General features: G+C 38.5%; 1 protein-coding gene across 14 annotated transcripts in view; it reads left to right on the top strand.

The window, feature by feature from the left end:
* Positions 1-25,081, top strand: part of RANBP3 (RAN binding protein 3) — a 95,829-nt gene that overhangs the window by 10,496 nt on the left and 60,252 nt on the right. For 7 of the 14 annotated variants that reach the window (XM_036754711.1, XM_036754720.1, XM_036754682.1 and 4 more), the window contains exon 2: positions 13,765-13,820. In XM_036754711.1, the coding sequence (XP_036610606.1) occupies positions 13,765-13,820 (56 nt within the window). Of the gene's footprint in view, positions 1-13,764; positions 13,821-20,713; positions 20,918-24,673; positions 24,842-25,081 lie in introns of all 14 variants that reach the window. The other 7 variants (XM_036754648.1, XM_036754658.1, XM_036754666.1 and 4 more) reach the window with 2 other exon arrangements.

Here is a 25,081-nt window from a genome sequence, read left to right as displayed (position 1 = left end):
TCCCAGAAAACTTCTTTGATTCTCCCAGTTGATAATTACCTTTCCCATTTTGGGCCTTACATAGAACACTTTGTACCTACCTCACTTATACATAAACTGTATTGCATATTCAGGTTCTTCGTGTATTTGTCATATTCTCTTGTTAGACTCTGAGCTACCTGAGGGTAGGAACTTTGTCTTATCTAAACCTTGTATCTTCTCCAGAAAGCGTCAGGTAACAGCTCTCATATGGAATGCCACTTAAAGTGGACCAAAAAACGCCATGCCATCAAAATACCCAGGGAAACTAGGCTTAATCCTAGTTGTTACTTGATGTGACTGTGATCCTTCAATTAATAAGACATATAAAACAAAGTAATATAAATAGTTCTCAGTTTTCCCTTTGTTTCCTCCTTTTGTATTCTGTTAGAAAGGAGAGCAAGGGTCATCATGATAGGAGGAAGGCAATCAAATTAAAAGGAGTTTGGGAATACAAGGTCCTTTGGATGCTTTGTGCAATTATTTTATCTCTGTTCAAATTAATACTGAATCCTGGTATTCAAGGCCCTCTACAAGTTGTCTCCAGTCTCCCTGCCTGGACTGATCTTAGAACTATTCAGCTTCTCATTTTGTACATTTATGCCAAACTATGACTCCTCTTGCCCTGCCTTTGCCTCTCTATATCATTGCTTAAGGCATTCTCCTAACTGGAATGGATTTCTCTGCTTTCCCTTCCATTTCCATTATTGAGCTCCCTTCTCTTTCTTTAAGGCCTGATTCCTGTGCTACCTCCTCCTTGAAGCCTTCTTGGATACTGCCTGCTCTCCCATACCCCTCACCTATATTTTTTTTGGTGGGGGTGGGAAGAGATAAGCATTTAATTGGATCCAGGCACTGTGCTAAGCACTTTTACAAATATTATCTAATTTGATCGATTAGGATGGAAATATTTCATTGTTCTTCATCTGGACCTCTCCTTTGTTATAAGGCTTACTCAGATAAAAGCATAGTTTTTTGTCTTTTCCCCTTTAATGGGGCCTTGTATTATGCTTCTTTGTATCCCAAGGGGGTCCTAGCATTGTCAGTCAAAATTAAACAAGTATTAAGTGCCTGTGACTGTGATTGTGCCTGGAACTGAGTTAGGTGCTGGAGATACAAATTTAAAAAAAACCAAAACAATCCCTACTTTCTCTTTTTTAATTATTATTTATTTAATCTTTTTAGTTTTCAGCATTGATTTCCACAGGATTTTGAATTACAAATTTTCTCCCCATTTCTACCCTCCCCCCACATTGCCCCATTCCCCAGTCAGCCCTCCCTTCTGTCACCCCACTCTCCCCCCACCGTCCCCTTTTCCCTTACTTTCTTGTAGGGCAAGATAGATTTCTGTGCCTCATTGCCTGTATATCTTATTTCCCAGTTGCATGCAAAAACAACTTTTTTTTTTTTGAACATCTGCTTTTAAAACTTTGAGTTCCAAATTCTCTCCCCTCTTCGCTCCCCACCCACCCTCCCTAAGAAGGCAAGCAATTCAGCACAGGTCACACATGTATCATTGCTCCCTCCTATCCAGTCATCCTTTATTCAATTTTCTCCCTTGAAAAGGGACAGCCCTTTTCAAAAGTGTTTGCTCTTGATTACCTCCTCCCCCATCTGCCTTCCCTTCTATTATCTCCCCTTTTTTATCCCCTTCCTCCTCCTTTCGTGTGGGGTAAGATACCAAATTGAGTGTGTGTGTTACTCCTTCCTCAAGTCAAATCTGATGAGAGCAAGATTCACTCATTCCCCCTCACCTGCCCCCTCTTCCCTTCCAATAGAACTGCTTTTTCTTGCTGCTTTTATGTGAGATAATTTACCCCATTCTATCTCTCCCTTTCTCCCTCTCTCAATATATTCTTCTCTCATGCCTTAATTTGATTTTACTTTTTTAGATATCCCTTCATATTCAACTCACCCTGTGCCCTCTGTCTATATCAGCTACCCTAATACTGAGGTCTTATGAATTACACGCATCATCTTTCCATGTAGGAATGTAAACAAAACAGTTCAACTTTAGTAAGACCCTTATGATGTCTCTTTCTTGTTTACCTTTTCATGCGTCTCTTGATTCTTGTGTTTGAAAGGCAAATTTTCTATTCAGCTCTGGTCTTTTCACTGAGAAAGCTTTAAAGTCCTCTATTTTATTGAAAATCCATATTTTGCCTTGGAGCATGATACTCAGTTTTGCTGGGTAGGTGATTCTTGGTTTTAATCCTAGCTCCATTGACCTCTGGAATATCATATTCCAAGCCCCTCAGTCCCTTAACATAGAAGCCGTTAGATCTTGTGTTATACTGATTGTATTTCCACAATACTCAAATTGTTTCTTTCTGGCTGCTTGCCAGAAAATCTCCTTGATCTGGGGTCTCTGGAATTTGGCTACAATATTCCTAGGAGCTTTCTTTTTAGGATCTTTTTCAAGAGGCAATGGATGGATTCTTTCAATTTCTATTTTACCCTCTGGCTCTAGAATATCAGGGCAATTCTCCTTGATAATTTCTTGAAAGATGATATCTAGTCTCTTTTTCTGATCATGGCTTTTAGGTAGTCCAATAATTTTTAAATTATCTCTCCTGGATCTATTTTCCAGGTTAGTGATTTTTGCAGTGAGATATTTCACATTGTTGTCCATTTTTTCATTCCTTTGGTTCTATTTTATAATATCTTGATTTCTCATCAAGTCACTAGCTTCCACTTGCTCCAGTCTAATTTTTAAGGTAGTATTTTCTTCAGTGGTCTTTTGGAGCTCCTTTTCCATTTGGCTAATTCTGCCTTTCAAGGCATTCTTCTCCTTATTGGCTTTTTGGAGCTCTTTTGCCATTTGAGTTAGTCTCTTTTTTAAGGTGTTATTTTCTTCAGTATATTTTTGGGTCTCCTTTAGCTAGTTGTTGACTTGTTTTTCATGGTTTTCTTGCATCACTCTCATTTCTCTTCCCAATTTTTCCTCTACTTCTCTTACTTGCTTTTCCAAATCCTTTTTGAGCTCTTCCATGGCCTGAGACCAATTCATATTGCCTTGGAGGCTTTTGATGTAGGCTCTTTGACGTTGTTGACTTTTTCTGGCTGTATGTTTTGCTCTTTGTCACCAAAAAAAGATTGCAGAGTCTGAATCTGAGACCATTTTTGCTGCCTGTTCATGTTCCCAGCTAACTACTTGAACCTTGAGTTTTTTGTCGGGGTAGGACTGCTTGTAGAGAGTACTTTCTTCTAAGCTTGAGGGGCTGTGCTGCTATTTTCAGAGCTACTTCAACACACCAAGCTCTGCCACACCAGTGCTCCTTCTCCAACCAAGAACCACCAACCAAGATTGCATCCCAGATCCAGGCAAGGCAAAGCAGGCTCTGCATTCCCGCTCTGATCAGCTGCTTAATTCCTCCCACCAGGTGGGCCTAGGGCCGGAAGCAACTGCAGCTGTTGCTCTGGAAGCAGCCTCAGAGCTGCACCACCTCCGCTGGTAGCCAACTGTGAACTCCTTTTGCTTTGTCCCAGTAGCTTTTCCCACTAACCTTCTCTGTTGTCTTTGGTGTTGGTGGATTGAGAAGTCTGGTAACTGCCACAGCTCGCTGATTGAGGGTGCTAGGCCTGTTTCGCCCGGCTCCTGGTCTGGTTGGTCCTGACGCGGCCCACGCTGGGCTCTGCTCCGAGCTCCATGTGATGGGTCCTTCCCAGCGACCATCCAGGCTGTCCTGGGCTGGAGCCCTGCTTCCCTTTGCTGTGGGTTCTGCAGCTCTAGAATTTGTTCAGAGCCATTTTTGTTTGTTTGTTTTTTTGGTCAGGGCAATTGGGGTTAAGTGACTTGCCCAAGGTCACACAGCTAGTAAGTGTGTCAAGTGTCTGAGGCCAGATTTGAACTCAGGTCCTCCCGACTCCAGGGCCAGTGCTCTACTCACTGCGCCACCTAGCTGCCCCCTACAGCCATTTTTTATAGGTGTTTGGAGGGATCTGGGGGATCCTTAAGCAAGTCCCTGCTTTCCAGCTGCCATCTTGGCGGCAGACCAATCCCTACTTTCAAAGTGCTTATTCTAACCAGTTAGACAACTAGTACATAAAAGTATATACAGAATAAATACAAAATTGTAAAATGCAGAGGAGTTAAATACCAGGTAGTTTGAGAGGGGAGGACACCAGCAGTTGAGGGGTTCTGGAAAGGCTTAATGTAGAAGGGGATATAAAAGTGCATTCCAGGCATGGAGAATGGCCAGTGCAAAGTCATGAAGATGGGGGATGGTGCTGTGTGCAAACAACAGAGATGCTACCAGTTTAACTGGAGAAGGGAGTATTATTGTTTGGTGAAGCTGGAAAGATAGGGGCCAGGTTGTAAAGGTCTTCAATAGAGGAATTTGATTGTAGAGCTAATAGGGAGCTGCTGAAGTTTATGCTTCGCTCATAGTAGTTGCTTAGTAAGTGTTTGTTTGAATTGCACTTAACATTTTGGGAAGGCATTTTTATGAAAAAGACTTTATATTCCATGTAAACTTTGACATTCTGAGTATGTAGAGCAAAGTGCTACATGGTTAAACATTTGACCAAAGACACTGTCCACATTTGTTTCAACTTTGGGGCGTTAACCTTGGAATGTGTCTGGTTCTTTGCCTGATAATTTAATGATTTCATTCTCAATGACCCTCTTCTTGTTGCCTGATACAACAGCAGGTTTGGCTAGAGTGGAAGGAGGTCAGGTTACTTGCCTGAAGTTTTACATTAGCCTTACTTATCACTAGTCCTCAACTGCTACACCATAATTTCCCACAAATTTTCATCTGAAGGTTGATAGAATCGATCCATTCCGAGTACTTTCGAAAGAAAGTATGTCATTTCTTTATAACCAAAGCATACTTCAGCAAAAACAGATGAATGTCTTTGCAGCCAAAGCTTACTGAAATCAAATAAAATTGGTATATTTTCAACTTGTGTGTGATCCAATTTTATTTTTAAAAGTGTTAGATGTTTAATTCTTTGTCTGAGTGAACTAGAAGTCAAGGCCTGTTGAGAAGTGGTCAGACTGAAATATTTACATCATTACACTGCATAAGATGTACCATTGTCAAAACGGGGGGTAGGAATTCATTTAGAATTATGATATATAATTGTTACCAAGTGTTAGTTTTTTCTTTCTTTAAGGAAGAACAGGTTAGAACACTGTTGCTTTAAGTTAAAGGCCACTTCAAAACTTCCAGAAAATTGAAATCAGGAAGAAAATGTGGTCTTCGAAATAAGTAGGAATCACATTTAGAGCTGGAAAGGACCTCAGAGTTCCTCTAAGAATTCGGAAGATAAAGAAACTGAGGTAAATAGCAGCACCAGAGTTGAACTCAAGTTCCTCTGACTCCATATATAATATTCTTTACATTACACTGCCTGTAAAATTCAGAAAACCATAGTTTAAATCAATCCCAATACATGACTATATAATATTTCAGAGTTAAATTTCTGGGCATAATCAAACCATACATCATTATGTTGGGTGAACTATTATGTCTAATAAAATTTTTGAGGCAGCGAGTGCAAAAGAGTCTAAAATTTAGATGGAATAAGATTATCATTAATGCAATTACATTCCAGAAAGTATATATCTTTTTTTATTGATTTTTTTAAAATTTATTTAATATATTTAGTTTTCAGCATTGATTTTCACAAAAGTTTGAAATACAAATTTTTTCCCCATTTCTACCCTCCCCCCACTCCAAGATGGCGTATATTCTGGTTGCCCCGTTCCCCAGTCAGCCCTCCCATCTGTCACCCCACTCCCCTCCCATCCCCCTTTCCCTTCTTCTCTTGTAGGGCAAGATAAATTTCTATGCCCCATTGCCTGTATATCTTATTTCCTAGTTGCATGAAAAAACTTTTGTTGTTGTTGTTGTTTTTGGACGTCTGTTTTTAAAACTTTGAGTTCCAAATTCTCTCCCCTCTTCTCTCCCCACCTACCCTCCCTAAGAAGGCAAGCAATTCAACATAGGCCACATGCGTATCATTATGTAAAACCCTTCCACCGTACTCATGTTGTGAAAGATTAACTATGTTTTGCTCCTTCCTAACCTATCCCCCTTTATTGAATTTTCTCCCTTGACCCTGTCCCTTTTCGAAAATGTTTGTTTTTGATTACCTCCTCCCCCCATCTGCCCTCCCTTCTATCTTCCCCCCATTTTATCTTCTTCCTCCTTCTTTCCTGTGGGGTAAGATACCCAACTGAGTGTGTATGGTATTCCCTCCTCAGGTCAAATCCGATGAGAGCAAGATTTGCTCATTCCCCCTCACCTGCCCCCTCTTCCTTCCAACAGAACTGCTTTTTCTTGCCACTTTTATGAGAGATAATTTACCCCATTCTATCTCTCCCTTTCTCCCTCTCTCAGTATATTCCTCTCATTCCTTAATTTGATTTTATTTTTTTAGATATCATCCCTTCATATTCAATTCACCTTGTGCCCTTTGTGTGTATGTATATATACCTACATATATACATACATAGACACACATGTATATATATGTATACACATATATATGCATATTCCTTTCAGCTACTATGATATTGAGGTCTCATGAATCATACACATCATCTTTCTATGTAGGAATGTAAACAAAATAGTTCAACTTTAGTAAGTCCCTTATGATTTCTCTTTCTTGTTTACCTTTTCATGTTTCTCTTGATTCTTGTATTTGAAAGTCAGATTTTCTGTTCAGCTCTGATCTTTTCACTGAGAAAGTTTGAAAGTCCTCTATTTTATTGAAAGTCCATATTCTGCCTTGGAGCATGATACTCAGTTTTGCTGGGTAGGTGATTCTTGGTTTTAATCCTAGCTCCATTGACCTCCGGAATATCTTATTCCAAGCCCTTCGGTCCCTTAATGTGGAAGCTGCCAGATCCTGTGTTATCCTGATTGTTTTTCCACAATACTCATTGTTTCTTTCTGGCTGCTTGCAGTATTTTCTCCTTGACCTAGGAGCTCTGGAATTTGGTGACAATGTTCCTAGGAGTTTTCTTTTTGGGATCTATTTGAGGAGGTGATCTGTGGATTCTTTCAATTTCTATTTTACCCTCTGGCTCTAGTATATCAGGGCAATTCTCCTTGATAATTTCTTGAAAGATGATATCTAGGCTCTTTTTTTGATCATGGCTTTCAGGTAGTCCAATAATTTTTAAATTATCTCTCCTGGATCTATTTTCCAGGTCAGTGATTTTTGCAGTGAGGTATTTCACATTGTTGTCCATTTTTTCATTCTTTTGGTTTTGTTTTATAAAATATCTTGATTTCTCATCAAGTCACTAGCTTCCACTTGCTCCAATCTCATTTTTAAGGTAGTATTTTCTTCAGTGGTCTTTTGGACCTCCTTTTCCATTTGGCTAATTCTGCCTTTCAAGGCATTCTTCTCCTCATTGGCCTTTTGGAGCTCTTTTGACATTTGAGTTAGTCTATTTTTTAAAGTGTTGTTTTCTTCAATATTTTTTTCAGTATTTTTTTGGGTCTCCTTTAGCAAGTCATTGACTTGTATTTCATGGTTTTCTTGCATCATTCTCATTTCTCGTCCCAATTTTTCCTCTACTTCTCTAACTTGCTTTTCCAACTCCTTTTTGAGCTCTTCCATGGCCTGAGACCAGTTCATGTTTTTCTTGGAGCCTTTTGGTGTAGGCTTTTGGACTTTGTTGACTTCTTCTGTCTGTATGTTTTGGTCTTCTTTGTCACCAAAGAAGGATTCCAAAGTCTGAGGCTGAATCTGTGTGTGTTTTCGCTGCCTGGCCACATTCCCAGCCAACTTACTTGACCCTTGAGTTTTTCGTCAGGGTATGACTGCTTGTAAAGCAAAGAGTACTTTGTTCCAAGCTTGAGGGGATGTGCCATTGATTTCAGAGCTATTTCTATGCAGCCAGCTCTGCCACCCCAGCACTCCTCCTTCCTCAAGAACCACCAACCCAGACCTGACGCAGATCTTCAGCAGGCTCTGCACTCTGTCCCCCGCAGCTTTTCCCACTGACCTTCTCTGTTGTCTTTGGTGTTTGTGGGTTGAGAAGTCTGGTAACTGCCACAGCTCACTGATTCAGGGTGCTAGGGCCTGTTCTGCCTGGCTTCTGGTCTGGCTGGTCCTGCTGCCTCCCACGCTGAGCTCCGCTCCCCTCCACTCCATGCTCGATAGACCTCATCAAGTGACCATCCAGGCTGTCCTGGGCTGGATCCCTGCTTCCCTCTGCTATTTTGTGGGTTCTGCAGTTCTAGAATTTGTTCAGAGCCATTTTTTATAGGTTTTTGGAGGGACGTGGTGGGGAGCTCACGCAAGTCTCTGCTTTCCAGCCGCCATCTTGGCTCCACTCCCCAGAAAGTATATATCTGAGTTTCACTCTACCACTAAAATAAGTTACACTGATAACTGTGGAATATTCCTATGTTTATTTATTATAAGGTAATGTTATATTATGCATGTCTCAGAAAATGCCAAAAGAAAAAAATAAACTCAAGCCCTGGAGTTTGAAACTACAAGATTAAGAATATTTTCCAATATATTTTATTTGTTACGTAATTACTGAGCAAATGGAATTTTGTCCTTTATTTATGCCCGCCTTTGTTAAATAAAAGAGATCTCTTTATTTAAAAAAAGAATGAATAAATAAGATGAAATAGAAGCTAAAGTCTGAACAAACTCAGCGTGTTAACATAAACTCCCTTTTGGAGTTTTTGGTACTGGTACACAATCTGAGGTACCGATAACCTTTTCACTAGTGAGACTGCAGAGAGCTTAGAAATAAAGTAGTAATGAAAATATTCTTGATTTAACAGATGTTCTTTAGTAAAACAAGAGAGTTGGACTAGGCAACTTTAAGATCCTTTCTAGTGCTCTATGTATTTTATTCATTATCATTAGAGAGCATTAATTCAGTCAGTTAAGTACGTACTGTGTTCTGGATATGGGGGTGGGGCAAGTGCCATAACCAGAATTCATAAATCACACATCATTAGTGTAAACAAATACATCCAGGACTTATTACTTACAGGCAGAGGAAATAATTTAAAACCAGCTATTAATAGTGTTTATCTTGAGTCAGAGAGGAGTACATTTGAGGACAAAGGAGATGTGGCTCTGAGGTCCTGATTGGGTATCAGGGAAGTTGATAATCCCTTGGTTGATCCAGGAATGCCTCACAGAAGAGATGTTATTTCCAGAGCTCTTTAAAAGCTTTGAGTGTAAGGGCCTGGCTGGAGGCCTTTGGATTAGAGGCTACAAGATAGGATAATGGCAGAAATGAAGTTCAGGGAACCGTGATGAATGATCTTGAATGAGAGACTCAATTCTGGACTTGATCCACAGTATAGTAGTAACTGCAGTAGAACGAGAGAGGAACAGCATTTATTCAGTTCACCAATGAAGAATTTTATGAGGTATGTTGGGAAGGTTTTGGGAGGGGGTGGGACTCAGTGTTGACTTACACAAAACTCCGTGTAAAATAATCTAAATTTGTCTGTACAGTGCAGGTGAATTTTTTTTAGTTCTACAGTGACCGAGTGTACCTTTTGAAATCGTTGGGGGTTGGGTTTTATTTTAACTTATAAATGCCTGGTTTGCTGTTGAAGAAGGTCTATACAGAGGGTCTATACTTTAATGTTTATGTGATTGTTATTTCTACTTCTTGGTTACTTCTGTGCTAGAAAAAAACAGCTTTTAGTGGCTCCCTGTTACCTATAGGATAAAATATATAGACTTTTTTAAGTTAATTTTTTTTCAAAGAACAAAAATAGATTATCTTTACTTCCCACTCAACTGGAAAAAAAGGAAAAAATGCTTGTAACAAATATACATAATCAAGCAAAAACAACTTCTTACATTACTCATACATTTGAATGAGGCAGAAATGTCTCATTCTACACACCAAGTCCATCCATTACCTCTCTGTCAGGAGGTGGGCAGCATGCTTCATCATGGGTGCTCTAGAATCCTGAATGACCTTTGCGTTGACAGGAATTCTTAAGTCTTTCAAACTTGTTTTTACAGTGTCATTATTGTATAAATTGTTGTTCTTGTTCTGCTTACTTCATTCTGCATCAGTTCATACAAGTCTTCCCAGATGCCACTGAAACTGCCCCCTTTATCATTTCTTATGGCACAATAACATTCCATTAGATTTCTATATTGCTGTTTGTGTGGCTATTATTCCCCAATTGTTGGGCACCCCCTTAGTTTTCCAGTTCTTTGCTGCTACAAAGAGTTATTTGAATATTTTTGTTAGTGTGGATGCTTTTCCTCTTTCTTTGGTCTCTTTTTTTGGGATATATATCTAGTAGTGATATCAGTATCAGGTCAAAAGAGTTGCCCAATTATGCATTTTTGGGGACAGAGTTCCAAATTGCTTTCCTGAATACCAGGAACCAATTCGTAGTTCCACAAGAGTACATGAATGTAACTTTTCTCATAGTTCCTCCAGCAATTATTTTTTTCCCTTTTAGTTATCTTTGGCTATCTTTCAGCTGTGAGGTGTAATCAAAGAGTTATTTTAATTTGCATTTTTCTAATTACTGGTGATTTGGAGCATTTTTTTCATATGACTATTGATAGTTTGGATCTCTTCCTCAGAAAACAGCCTATTCAAAACCTTTGACTACCTAACCACTTGCGAAATGGCTCTTACGGACTTGAATCACATCATCATATATCTTGGAAATGAGGCTATCAGTAGAACTTGATGAAAGATTTTTCCTTAGTTGTTTCTCATCTAATTTTAGCTGTATTGGTTTGTTTGTGCAGGAAATTTTTAATTTTATATAATCAAAATGACACATTTTATCTTCTGTGATCTTCTCTGTCCCCTTTAAAACATATAAACTGTTCACCCTGTCATTCAAGGACCTTCACAACCTGGCAACAGCCTTATTTCACTCTGCATCCTTTCACATACCTGGTATTCTAGCCACACTGGACTAATATCTGGCCCCTTATCTTATTCTGTTCTGTCCTGTCCTGCCTTTGTATGTTTGGTAGCATCCCATTTCTTTAACATACTTGGAACATACTTCTTCCTCTCCACCTTTTGAAAGCCATTTATTCCTTCAAGGCCTAACTTTGGTCCCACTTAGTCTATGAAACTTTTCTTCAACTTCTCTCTCTCCACATCCCTAACTGGATGTTTTCTCCCTCTTCATATTTTCCTAGAGCACTTTTGTAGAGCCTCTCCTTTGCCACATTTTACCTTTAATCGTATTTGTGTCCATTTGATACCCCATCAGAGCTCCTTTACGGCAAAGATAATGCCTTTCATCCTTATTTTCTTAGTGTTTAGTACAAGGACTTATTAAGGGTTTTAGTACATTTTGGTTGTCAAATTATTTGCATTAGCCATATAATAACTATGTGATTGTGTAGTTGCCTGATTGCAGGCAATTTTGAATTGTGGTTTATATTTTAGCTGCTGGAATATTTTATATAGGTTATGTATATGGGTGCCCAGTTGTATATTACCAGTGTCATTTGCTATTCATAGCCTTCCTGGCCTTAGCAGAATGGAATTGACCATGACCCTGAAGATGGTGATAGTGTAACTATAGTTGATTTCTATACTTTGGTATTTTTCTGTCTTTGCTAGTGTTTAGAAGTTACTGACTGTTAATAGGGTATTGGAAAATGGGATATTGATTCCAGATATTGGCAGCAAGAAGCTAAATCTGTGGCAAGTTTGAATATATTGCTAATGCTGTTCATTGCCCATCTTTGTGATTCTACCACTCTTCTCTCTCCCAGCATCCTGGCCTATATTTCTTTTTCTGTTCCAACTAGGGTGTTTTGTTTTATTTTTAAATTAGCCATCCTACAAAATTCCCAAGAGTCCCTAGGACCTATCAGTGTAATAGTTACCACAGGAAAAAAAATTATTTTAATTCCGAAGTTTTTATAAAGTGGCATTCTTAAATGGTCATGAAGAGCTTTAGCCCTTCAGTATCATTCCCTGTATATTATCCGTAGTACCATTTACATAGTAAATCCTCCAAATATTTGTTGGTTGCTGGATTGTATAACAACTAATTTTAAAGTCTGGGCATCAATACAGAAGAAGGGCGCTTTAAATGTATAATCTAGCCACCATCCTTTTACTCCACAATTTGTTAAAGCAGTGCTGGAGAATTTTTGAACTGTGGCAAGGCAAGCAGAACTGTGTCCACTTTGCTCCTTAATATTTTTTGCTCTTGGACTGCCCAGAAAGAGACTCAGCTTCCTCTAGAGTTGTCTGCATCATTGTCCTTAGGGATGCCTACATTCCTCTAGATACAACTCAACTTATTTCACCACCAGGAAGACCTCCCTGCTGTCATCCAAATGCTTCTTCCACACCATTTCTCATGTCACACTCCCTAAAACCTGGCTCCTCATTTCTCTCCACAGACCATACCCCCTTTACTGCCTCTTACCCTATCCCCTCCTTGGGACCATTCTTTTCCATTAAGTTGTGTCCTTAAATAGCAGCTGATTAGAGCTCTCAGTACAGCATAAATTAGTCCTGTGAAAGGGGTTCCTTCAGGCAGACTTATTTTCAAGCTCCTGCCCTGAGGAAAGCAAGTGGGGCAGATAGAGTAGTGACATCTTCAGTGCTGGGGAGCCATATCCAGCCCTTGGAACGTGTGAGCATGGCAGAGAACTTCTGTGGAGGGCTGGCTAGTTTGGCCTCTCTACAGCTGACATCATTTTCTAGAATGTATTGTATGTTGTCAGAAAGGTAACTGGAATTTGTGCTACATAAAGTGTGTGAGAGACTCAAAGCACCAACATCATGTGAAGACCTTGTGTATGGCACAGGGGATATGAAAAGGGCTTCTTGGGACATGTTAACTGACTTTTACTGATGTCAGTAGAATATGGTAGAGAGATTGTGATTTTACTGAACTATAATCTAAGTCAGAGGTCTCTGCCCTATAGAATTTTATCATGGGAATTGTGTTCTGCTTTTCCTTCACACAGATATACCCCAAAATACCTGGAATTACAACATTATGTGAGATTGCCAGCTTGTCACAAACAATTGCCACTAGCTCTTATTGCTTGTCTGCCTTTGGGTTGCTTTGGGACATGTACTTGAACTCAGAACTTAGGGGAGGAGCTGGGACCCACCAGGAGTACCTCAGAGGCTGAGGTTGGGACCAAGGAAACCAGAGTGGGTTGACTGTGAACTACTCCATAACTCAGCTGTGGGATTGGGAGCAGGGGAGGTTCTCAAGAGACTCCCACCTTACATTTTCCCTGAAGTTACTTGGAACCTGCTGGATCAAGGGTTTCTTGAGCCCACCTTTGCGTAACCACAACTCCTGGCAGAAAAAAGAAAGGGATGGGACATTTTACTTCTGGCCTGTTGTTAAGCAGGGAGGAGGCTCTGTCATCATTCGTTGCTAGGCCTTGGGACAAATATGCACCAAAACAGCGAATGAGAAAAATAAATACCATCCAATTTGTCACATTTGTTTGTTCCACACTGGTACTATTCCTTCATCGTGCCCATTATCCTGTGTTACCATTTCATTTCTTTGGCAACATTTCTTAAAGTTAGACTCCAAAACTTTGACAAATCCTGTTTTGAGTTTCCAAATAAATATGTCAACTTAGAATATAAGTTGTGTTGGAGAAGTGTTCTAGTGGGGCAAACTCCCAGAAGGTGTATGCATTGTGTTTTGACTTTTTCACTGCTATTTTGTTCTTCCTAATGTGATGTTCTTTGGAGATGATGGTATTTTTTGTTCTGTTTTTAAGTGTTGGGGGGAAAAAAACCAATTTTTCTTTTTGCAGAAAAGCCTGCCATTGCACCACCCGTCTTTGTGTTTCAGAAGGATAAAGGACAAAAGGTAAGGGGCCAGTAAGTTATATCTTCTATGCGTTGGTTTCTTTAACCTGCTTTCAACCTGTAGGGATGCATAAGGTAGCAGAAGCCTGTTGTAGAGTTGTGGAAACCTAGAAAGAGTGTCAGGGCTGAAAGTTTAGAAGTAAAGGGTGAGGGAGGCCGTAAGGTTACTCTGGGATTGATGATTAGATTGTTTTGTTGTGGGAAGAAAGAGAATTCTGTTTTCTGAAAGTGAGATGAGATAGAGGTGGATATTAAGGGGGAAAAATTAGTTCTGTTCATGCTTTTAGGAGTGTTTTCTGTGACATCCTTCTTAGCACTTTGTCTCTTTGGAATATGCCTGTTTTGAGTAGTAACTGTTGATAATATAACTTAGAATAATTACAAGTTTATTTGCTTCAAAATTAATGGCCACCTCTATGCATGAAGGCATTTTTTTCAAAGTGAGTTTAAAGGTTGCCTACACACTGTGTTAGTGGATGCGTCGTTCAGGTCCCAGAAAATATAACTAGAATCAAGCTGGTGAGTCCAGGGGGATGCGAAGTACTATGAAGATCTTATAATATCATATGCCTTGGTTTTAAATTTATCTGAGTTAGGTATGTGTCAGATCATTTGCGTGGGTTAAAGTAGTTGATGATCTGGGAGCCTGGTTTCCACAGCACATCAACTACAAATGTGTGGTATTTTTGTCTCACCAGAAATGATCCAGGAATTGTATAGATTAGTTTTTCCTGGATCATTTTTTACAAGAAGATTGTATCACTAGGTGGTGACACAAGATAAAGAAACAGTCTGTTGTTTTGCTGCACACACAGTACCTACTGTATTAATATGAACTTTAAAGGGATTTTGTATTTGAGCCTTCACTTGGTTTGTAACTCTCTTAACAATGTGTTCAAGTACTAAATTAAGCTCTTTCCATTGTTGATTCCTTTGCTAAAGACATGAAAAATCTCCAAAGATTGATAATCCAAGTGATTTTCGTGTTCCATCCCATTCTGAATAAAGATGCTTTCTTTCCTAGACCGATTTGTCTATTTATGGATCTTGTTCTTTGTGCTTTAAATATTCTGACTATGTAAGGAGTTTCTACATGAGCTCATAAGTTGTTAGGAAATGAGTATGGAGATGTTGAGAGATGAACTTATGAGAATATATTTTCTGGGCTTAGTAGATTTAGTTTCCCTAGAGGTTCAATAAATTGCAAAATTCAGGGGTTTTCTTAATTCATCCTTTGAACGATCTATTTCCATTTAATATTCATAATAGAAATTGACAGTTCCTTAAACTAGAAATTTTTTAAGAAAACCAGAAGTTTTCTGTTTTTTTTTTTTTTTTTAAAGAACTGTGTATTGCTTGCCGATATAACATCCCTTTTACAGTTGCCAGTGATTCTGGTCCTTCGTGATAGGAGTTGAGGACCATTACTGTGACCTAGAGGAGGCGCTTGTAAATCACATAATTTATGATGAAGTTGTGTGGAAAACATGCAGGAAAGGCTTTTAATTTTTTTGAGTGCGTGGGCATCTGCATCTTTTTTTAGAATCAGAATGAGTTATGGTTCAGCAAAAATCCAACTTAAGTACCTCATCATGTCATAGAAGGTGATGGTGGGTTCTCACAGTCCTTAACAATGGAGTACAAACTCAGGAATGCTTGGCAAACAAACTGCCTCTTGTCTAAAAACGAATTTAATTATCGTTAACCTCAATATGAAATTCTTGTTTAGAGATTATGAGTACTTCAGTACTAAGAGAAATGAGCCGCATCCATATTTACATTCTCTTTATCAACAAACGTAGATGACATAAAGAAATTGCAGCTGACATGAAAAATGGCTTCCTCAAGGAAGCCAGTAAAGGAATTGGTATGTTTGATTTCATTGTGAAATGGAGAATGCCATGGAGCATTAAGTAAATACAGTGGTTAAATGTAAACGTGTGTGAATGACTAAAAGGAAATACCCTGGTAGTTTTCTGTAGTGTAAGATTGTACTGGGAGTGCTGGGTGCCATGGTAGAGCGTCCTGGTTTCTAGGATTCTAGTACTGAGGTAATTGAGCAACACTTTTCTCTTAAGATCATTGTGGTTCTTCATATAACACTAAATACATAGTCATTTAGAACTTGGTAATTCCAGATATTGCCCTGTTTTGAGATGGTATGTTTATGATGCCACTGAGTATTGAAATGAATATAATACTTATTCCTTCATTGTTTCTTACAAATAAGGAGAAAAAATAGTGCAGCATATCAGGATATCTGTCAAATGTCTGCTTTTTGTTTCCTTTATTTGACTTTGCAAGCAAGATTAGAAGTGAAGGCAAGCTTGCAAAGACCAGCTATAACATACCTTCCCAAGATAAAGTGTTTAGATTTTTTTTTCTGTTACTTGAAGTATTATCTAAGCTTCCTTTATTGCTGCAGTTAGTCATGTATAAGGGTCTCTTCTAGTGTCATTTTTTTTTTCTGAGTAACTTTCTCAGCCTGAGAAAAGACTGCTCAACTAGCTAAATTACTTTTCAAGCATAGCATATGATTAGGACTGGAAAGACCTATTCCTCCCCTCCTCCTTTTCAAATAAGATGACCTTATGAACATGAATGTTCTAGGAAAATAGCTTCATTATTCAAATTCTGTTTGTTTTATTACGAATCTTAATTTAAATAAAAGTTGAAGTTGGAAAACTGAAGCTGTTAAAACATTAGTTTAAAATATATTTGTGTGTGTGTGTGTGTATGTGTACATATATGTGTTTAATGAGATCAACAAATTTCTTTTCTACAGGGAGGGAATTGATCTAGCTTCTGTTGTATTCCCAGCAAATATGTGAATTGCAATAAGACTGCATATAGACTGCTGGTACATCTTTTTAATGTTTTGACTTCCATAGAAAACTGTTAAATGCACATTTTATCTAGTGCTTAGCAAAGCAGTTCATAGAACTTTTGCAATTGCTGCCCTGTTATATTGACAGACATGGAAAATGAAGTCTTGGATTTAGCTGCTGGCTAATTCCAGTGCTTTTGCATGTTCAGCACAAACTTCTAAGATTGGTTTATTTGTCAAGTGGCATATGTGCTGCAAAATCTTTTTCCCTCTAGTATTTTGAGAGAGCTGAGATAGACAGTAGTAGTGGGGAGGAGTGTTGGATCAAGAGTTGAAATAAGTGCCAATTGCTGCTGGTTCTTTTACGCAACCATCATTTTATCCATGTGGGTAAAAGAAACCCATGCTCCCATTTGCTTATGTTAGCTAAATATTTCGTTCAGCATTTATTAAGTACTTTCTATGTGCTAGCTACTATGATACGTGCCGAAAATACAAAGAAAGGCAGCAAGCAAAAAACAACCCCAGCTCTTAAGGAGCTTTCAGTCAGTCTACTAGGGGAGACAACATGCAAACAACTTATGTATCCTATAAGCAATTAATTAAGCACCTACTGTATGCTCAGGTACTGCGCTAGGCACTGAGAATACAAAGAAAAGCGTGTGTGTGTGTGTGTGTGTGTGTGTGTGTGTGTGTGTGTGTCTGTCTGTGTCTTTGTCTGTGTGTGTATGTACTAGCATTAAGGAAAGGCTTCTTTTAGAGAGTTGAATTTTAGCTAGGACTTGAAGGAAGCCAGAAGATGGAAATGCTGGGAGGGAATTGGGGGTGGTGGTGCAATTAGGAGGAGGCCAGAGTGGCTGGATTGCAGAGTACATGGGGGAGGGGTGGAGATGTTAAAGTATAAGACTAGAAAGCTAGGAGGGGGGCAAATTGTAAAAAGCTATGAATGCCAGCGGATTTTATATTTATCAGGAGCTGCTAGAGTTTATTGAAAACATCCACCTATCTCTCCCCCCCCACCCCCCCCCACCCCCCCCCCCACCCATGGTAACATGGTCAGATGGATCTGCACTTTAGGAAGATTAATTTGACAGCCGGGGTGGGGGATGGGCCGAACTGAAAGGTGATTTGAGACCACCTAGCAGACTATTTTAATAATCCAGGCATGAGATTATGAGGGTCTTCCTGCATCTTGGTAGTGGGTGTGGCAGAGAAGAGAAGGAGGCACATATAAAAGATGTTATGAAGGTGAAATTTTGTACAAACAAGATCTATACAGGATACATTGGAGGTAATCTTAGAAGAAAGGCACTAAGACTAATGGAGGGCTTGGAAACACTTCTTGGAGAAGGTAGGACTTGAACTGAGACTTGGAGATAACCAACAAGGCCAGGAGGTGAAGATAAAAGAAGGCAGAGTGCTCCAAGAATAGAATATTGGGAGATGTAGAGGTCAGTTATTTCATTTAAATTCACTGTCTTTTTTGTATTATAATGAGCATTTTAGAAATGAGGGGTAATTTTGAGGCTTATATAGGCAAGATACTGGCCATCTGGTTAAAAAAAAAACTACTTCAAAGTAACTTAAAAGATAATGCAGTGCAGTTATATCATAAGCATTGATTATTTCCATTGATTTGATCACTCTTCCATGTCTTTGTAAGCTGGATTCGTGAGTTCTCTGAGCAAAAACAAAACAAAACAAACAACATCCCCCAGCATCTGGTAGCCTACCTTTCTTCTGGGCATGAGCCTCTTTGGATCTAACTAAGATAGTCTTCAGGAACTAGATTTAGGATCTATTCATGAGCCTTTATGGGAAGCCTTTGCAAACTAGGGAAGGCTGCTGGGGATTACACTTCACTTGCCCACCCTTTTAAGACTTAGTGTCACATTCATGCATTAGAATAGGACTTTAGTGGAGGTCATTGAAGATTTTTAAAATATTGATTTGCCAGAAAATATTGTGCTGGTGAAGTTTCATGTGTTCAAAACAATTTTGAAACTCACTATTTCTGTAAGTAATGATTGTATAGAGTTATGTATGTTTTATCAGTAATATTTTTAGGTGACATCAAAGGCTGATGAGTTCTAGGGATTTGATTTATACAAATGTAACATTGGAAAACTTTAAGGAAGGAGGCCTGCTCTGGTTAGGTATAATAGTAATAATAGGTCACATTTATATTGTGCATTGACATTTTCAAAGTGCTTTGCATGTTAATCATTTGATTAATTAGTTGTAAAAACCTTGAGATCATTGCTAAGAATGAAGTAAAGTATTTTTTAAATATTGGTGACCTCTGTAGTAAAACTTTTTAACCAAGAGTGATTATGAATTTTATTTCTTAGGCCTTTGGTTTTTGTCCTTATTAATTTCTTGGCCTAGATTTTGAGAATTTACCTGCTGTGATAGGATTGGATCACTTATATTCTTGAAGCAGAAGGGGGAAATGTTGGGTATGCTTATTAACCTAGTTCTCTTTTTTTGTTTAATTCAAATGATTCTGTTTGTATGGATAAATCTAGTTATTTCTGTTTCCTCCTGAGGTTATTTCTGTTAGATTACCTATTTAGATTACTATTGAAATGTTCCATAATTAGTGATGTGGATCATTTGTCAGTTATTTTTAAGTCTCCTTTATATACGTTTTATGTTGCTAGTTTAATCCCACAGGATCAGATGGGGCTTTTCATGGTAGCAGGTTCTGTGTGCAATCTTGTGTACTGGATAAATTTAGGAAGTGAAGAACAGCACTCAGGACTTAGTATCTGCAGCACTTATTTGGCAGTTACACCACCTTGTTTGTGATATCTCAAAATCATGTGATGCAAGAATCTATTGAAGGAACTAGGAATGTTTGAGAGCCTTCTTCCGGTATTTGAAGAGCTGTCATGGACTAGAAGGATATGACTTATTCTGCTTGGCCTCAGAGGACAGAACTAGGATCAGTGAGAGGAAGGTATATTTCAAATAAATATAAAAAAGAACTTCCTAACAATTAGAATTATCCAAAGGTGAAAAGAATTTGAATGGTAGTCATTCATCTCCACTGAGTGGAGGTATACTAGAGGTATGCTGGGAGAAATTGTGTGACCACTTATTAGGAATATTGTTGATGAGATTTCTGTGTACCTTGGGGGTACTTTTCCAAATTTTGAGATTCTCAGATTTAATGATATTTGAAAACAAGTCTAAGTTCTGTCAGTAAATTATGCCTAAATCCCTGCAAAATGAGTCTGGTGAAAAGTTCCGTGGTATTGTTATCCTGTACTGGCGGTGTCAATTTAAAGCTATTCCTTTGGAATCCAGATGCCCCAATTCAAAGGATAATAAATGGATAGGAAGAGGGCTTGTAGGTTCTCAGGCTAAACCCTTTCCCCAAGATGCTTTGGTCCATTTTCCTAAACTCAGCAACCCTCTCCATACCCTCAGTATCTATGCATTTTTATTTCGGTTAGACTCTATCAACCAGTCAATCTAAACCAGGAATGAGGGGAGGGAACACCTGTATTTTTGTTTTTGACTACCACAGACTGATAAAATAGGATCATGGAATTTAGAGCTGGAAAAGACTTCAGAAATCATTACGTCCACCTGAGTCCTAGAAAGGGAAAAGTACCTTGTTCAAGGCTCCATGTAGGTAGTAGCAAAGTTGAGAATTGAAACCAGGTTCTCTTGACTCCAAATCCAGTGCTTTATCCACCATGATACAGCTATCTCAGTTATATGAAGCTGTCAAATATCTGTCAGGCATGAGGGTTTCATTGGAAATTTTGAAAACCAAGCCCCAGACTTCTTGGATCTTCCCTGAGAGCCTCTAGCAGAGTCAAATTGGCAGCAGATCCAAGTTGGTTTATTTTCTCTGCTATTGATTTGGAAAGGCCTTATTTGTTAAACAGGTTCTCATACCTGTTCTGTGCTTGCTAGTTGGCACTTCTGCCTGGAGCAGCTCCTCCCAGTAATTGGCAAAAGTTATTAAAGGTTTAGATACCCTGGCACTGTGACAACTGCTCTCCCATGTTGCAGCTTTTGCATTGAAGGAAAATTGTCTTTTTTGCTCCCAGTCCTCTGCAGAGCAAAAAGGTTTGTCGGATTCGGGAGAGGAGCCTCAGGGGGAGGCTGAGTCCCCCCACCATGGTATGGGTCACACAGAGTCAGCTGGTGAGCATGCCTTAAAGCTTCCCACTCCCGCTAGTGCCTCAGCCAGCGCTTCTCCGCCTCCCACTTCTGAAGCCCGGCCTACTTCTATTCAACAAGAACTGGCAGGGGTAAGTTCAAATCTACCCAGTACTACTACTGCCCAGGCTACCCCAAACAAGAGTATCTCTAGCCCCTTTCCTTTGTTCTCCTGGATCCAAGCCCTAGAGTGACTAACAGTCGATGCTATCTTAGAGGAAAGTAGCAGAAGATTATTCAGCTCCTTCTATTACTTTATTTAAATAAAAAGTCAGTAGGGATTAATTTTCCTTTAAATTCAGACTTTTCTAATGGAGCAAAATCAAATCTTCTCAAACCAAGATGCTTTTCTTTACCATTTTTTCTTTTGTTCCTGAAGTTGGGCATTATTCTTGAATGCCTCATACATTCAAAAAGCAGGTGTTCTTTTGAGATAGAAGAGGAATTTTCTAACTCAGATTGAGCAAAATTGATTACAAGATGGATTGTTTTCAGAATAGAACTTAGGTAGACTGCTGTCTTTCAGTCATATTAGGAAGAGGAAAAGAGTTCCCTGAATATGGGTGAATTTATCGTTTGTATTAAGATTTTTTAGATTTAAGCGAGCCAATTGAAAAACCAGTACATAAAACATTGTAAGCTTGTGAAGTTTGGTGGGCACAGTTCTTCATGGGGAAAAGCAAATTGTTTCATTGTCAAAGAACAAGTTTCTACAGAAAAAAACTATGCTTTCATCTTCTAGTTCCTATAATTCAAGGGAGAAAGTTGTTTTGTTTTGTTTTTAAGAGACTTTAGAGGACTTCAAATATTAATGAAGTACTGAACTCAAAAACCAGCATTTCTAAAAGGATCATAGATTTGGAAGTGAAAGGAACCTCAGAAGTACAAAATATGAATTATTACTCCATATTTTTCTTGCCTTAAGCTGTCTCTTATGTATTTTATTCAATGCAAAAGACAGTTTTCTAAGGAGATTGTTAAATCAGCTATAATTGTCAAATGCTTGGACTTTCGGGCAGAGGAGATGGTCATGTTTACATAAGAGCAGCATTTTGAAAAAAGCAGTTAAGTGCTGGAGAATTTCATCATCATCATCATATGCCAAGGCCTATAACAAAAGCCGGTTTTTTAGGAATATGATTTTTTTGGTCAGTGAAGTGAATTTTTGCTAACCTAAACAGCTAGCTTCATCCAAGTATCATTGGACAGCAAGCCTTCTCACAGGACTGGTGTGCTAGTATAGGGTATATGAAACAGAAGATACATGAACAGAACATAGTTTCTTGCCAAGGAACTCCCCAAAATAATACAAAACTAAGATTTCCTATTATTCATTATTCCATCTTTGGCTTTAGTGTATACAGAAAGATAAATTACAAGTTTTCTAGTATCTTCTTATTCTCCCAAGAACAGATAATATTTATCCAACATATGCATCCGTCCAACAGGATCTTGACATACTTCACTAGCATTCTGGTTCTCAGGGAGAATAGGATAGATAAGAATCAAGATCTAAATAATTAACAGTCAAAATTTTGAAATCAAAGTAAAAATAAATTAAATTTTGGAAATTTTGCTACTTCAGCTAATCTTAAAGATGTTTTGTGCAGTTTTTATATTTCAATGCTTATTCCTTGCAGTTGGACATTCCCACCAAAGAGCGTTATACTTTATATAAAGCACTTGGCACTTTCCTCAAAATCTTATGTGTGAGAATACAGATTAAATCTGAAGCTTTTGAACCTATGATTAAGGATTCTAATTCTTAGAAATTTGGTCAGCTATTGTATTGACAAGCAAAGGGTCAGACTTCATTTCAAGGCATTCTGAGACAGAATCTTAAGCTGCGTCAACATGTGAAGAAACCATTTTATGGGAAGCTGTTTATTGAGGGTCATTTCTGAGTTGTTCTCCTAGTCAGGAAAAAAAAAAATTGGTCCTTTTTTTCCTGTAATGGAACTGCACAGTCATCAGTTAACTTGCATCACTAGTTCAGGCTAGCTAACTCCCCTCACTGCACATGAAAGAAAAACTAAACTTTTAAATTCCAAATGAAGTAGGAGATCATGTTAAATGGACTTGAATTCCAAGGCACTACAACATGTAGAGACCATCTACTGTGATCTTATGGCCACTACCTACATAGATCCAGATCACAATCTCTCCACACTTGATCCATGTTGTTGGCATTGCAGATATTTTAAAGTATCCATGAATTAGGTATTTATCCTTCTAAATAAATTAGTCTTCAGTTCTTTAATGGAATATACTTCAGAAAATAATCTAATTGTCCTGTCATCATCTGTCATGCTTTATTCTGCTCTCCTTTATTTCCTAACACTTGGGAATACTTAAAAATCAGAGAAAATTAGAATTGTTATCATTTATTGCCAGATAGAAAAGATTGTTGTTCATATGAATCAGAACATTAGCCAATGAGGGTCTAATATTAAGAAAATTTCTTTCCAACTCCCTTATTGTCAAAAGGTAGAAGCCTTGTCATATTGATTATAAGAAACAAGACATTTTCTAAAATTCATCATATTACTAGATTGGGGCATTCTACCAGAACTGAATCTAGGAAGCTGTGTAAGCCTTCTTGAAACATTTTAGATTGACACTCTTGGTAGCTGGACTACCTTTTACTTTCTGATTCCTGTAACAGAAGTTGAAAAGCAAGTACTTCCTTCACTCTGAAGCAATGGCTTTTATGGGATTTTACCTTATTAAATGATTCTAACTCAAACCTTTACCATTTAGCTTAGCAATTATATGCTTTTGTCTCAGTAAGAATTTCTGGACCGGATCCCTCATTCCAAGAAACAGAAATTTCTGTTTTTCTGCTATCTTATAAAAGGACTGGCTAGTAAATCAGTAGAAAATGATTGTCAGAATAAATGGTGTGTGGGCAGAATAAAAACACAAAATACTTGTAATTCATTTTAGATAGCAGATTAGATCTTCTAACTGTGACCACAAAGTTAATGAGTCCAAAAGAGACCTTAGAGATCACCCATGCCAGGGAGTTTAAGCTTTTCGTGTGTGTGTGTGTGTGTGTGTGTGTGTGTGTGTGTCCCGGACCCTTCCAGCAATCCAGTGAGGCCAGTGAACCCTTTCATAGAATAATGTTTTTAAGTAATTGAAGGAAATGTTTAATTTCAGTTACAGGTTAGTGAAAATAAGGATGTACCTATTTTTCCTAAGTTCATGGATCTGCTGAATTCTATCCCAGTTTTAGAACACCTTATCCTAACTAATCCCTTCATTTTACAAAGGAGGAAACCGAGGCCCAGAGTGGACAGGTGACTTGTCCAAGGTCATACAGCTAGTAAGTGGCAGAACCAGAATGTGAGCCGAGGTCTTTTGAGCCCAAACCTAGAATTCTTTGAACATTAGGGGGTGGGGTAGCAGTGATGGTATATTTATAAACAAGCTATCTACTTCTTTTCCAGGATCTTCTGTAAGGGTTTGATTTGAAGTAGTAGTTACCCTTTGCTTTCTTCCCTTGGGCAATTGGGTGGAAAGTTGTATTTTTCTCGATTATATTCCATCTTTATTTCCATAGCATTTAACTTCTGGGTACTCCACTTCTATTTCACTTGAAACCTAGAGAGAGATTAAGGAATGGAAGGCTGGCCCCATTCTACTCCTAGTCCTTCTCCTGTAGCCCTAGGCTCACCAAGGCCGAGGAGTAACATTTTGATTTGATAATTTGACTTTCCATTGGCCAGTGCCTTTCTATCCTAAGCCTAAGCCAAATAGAAGGCATTGTAAGCTGTGGGAGGGGGGAGGATTTTTTTTTTAAATAAAACTACTATTATTTATGCCATTTCATCCTTTATACAAAGGACAGAAGCCTTCCAAGTCTACAATCTCATGCTGGATTAGAGGTTACATCTGAGTCATATTCGGCTACAGGGACTAATCTACATCAGAGAATCTGGCCTCATTCAACCAGGGCTACGACTGGTTCCTGGGCAGAGAAAGCTCTGACTCCAACAGAAGAAACTTGTAAGGTGGCTACCTCTGCATATTTTCCCTAAGTTAACAGTACTGATAAAACTTTTAGCCAGTAGTAAAAGGGCATTCCATAGTGCCATCTTAATGCAAATGATTATTTCTCAGAGACTTTTTCTCCTTATACAGTGATTTTGTACTGTAACCACTATATTTCCCAGATGTTATGTTTTAGTGATTTGCCTGAGACATGGCACTTCACAACTTTGAACTAATTAGGAATTTCATTCTGTGTCGTC

The sequence above is a fragment of the Trichosurus vulpecula genome, chromosome 1 (assembly GCF_011100635.1).
Source record: "Trichosurus vulpecula isolate mTriVul1 chromosome 1, mTriVul1.pri, whole genome shotgun sequence".
NCBI lineage: Eukaryota > Metazoa > Chordata > Mammalia > Diprotodontia > Phalangeridae > Trichosurus > Trichosurus vulpecula.
This window is presented reverse-complemented; position numbering and strand designations above follow the sequence as displayed.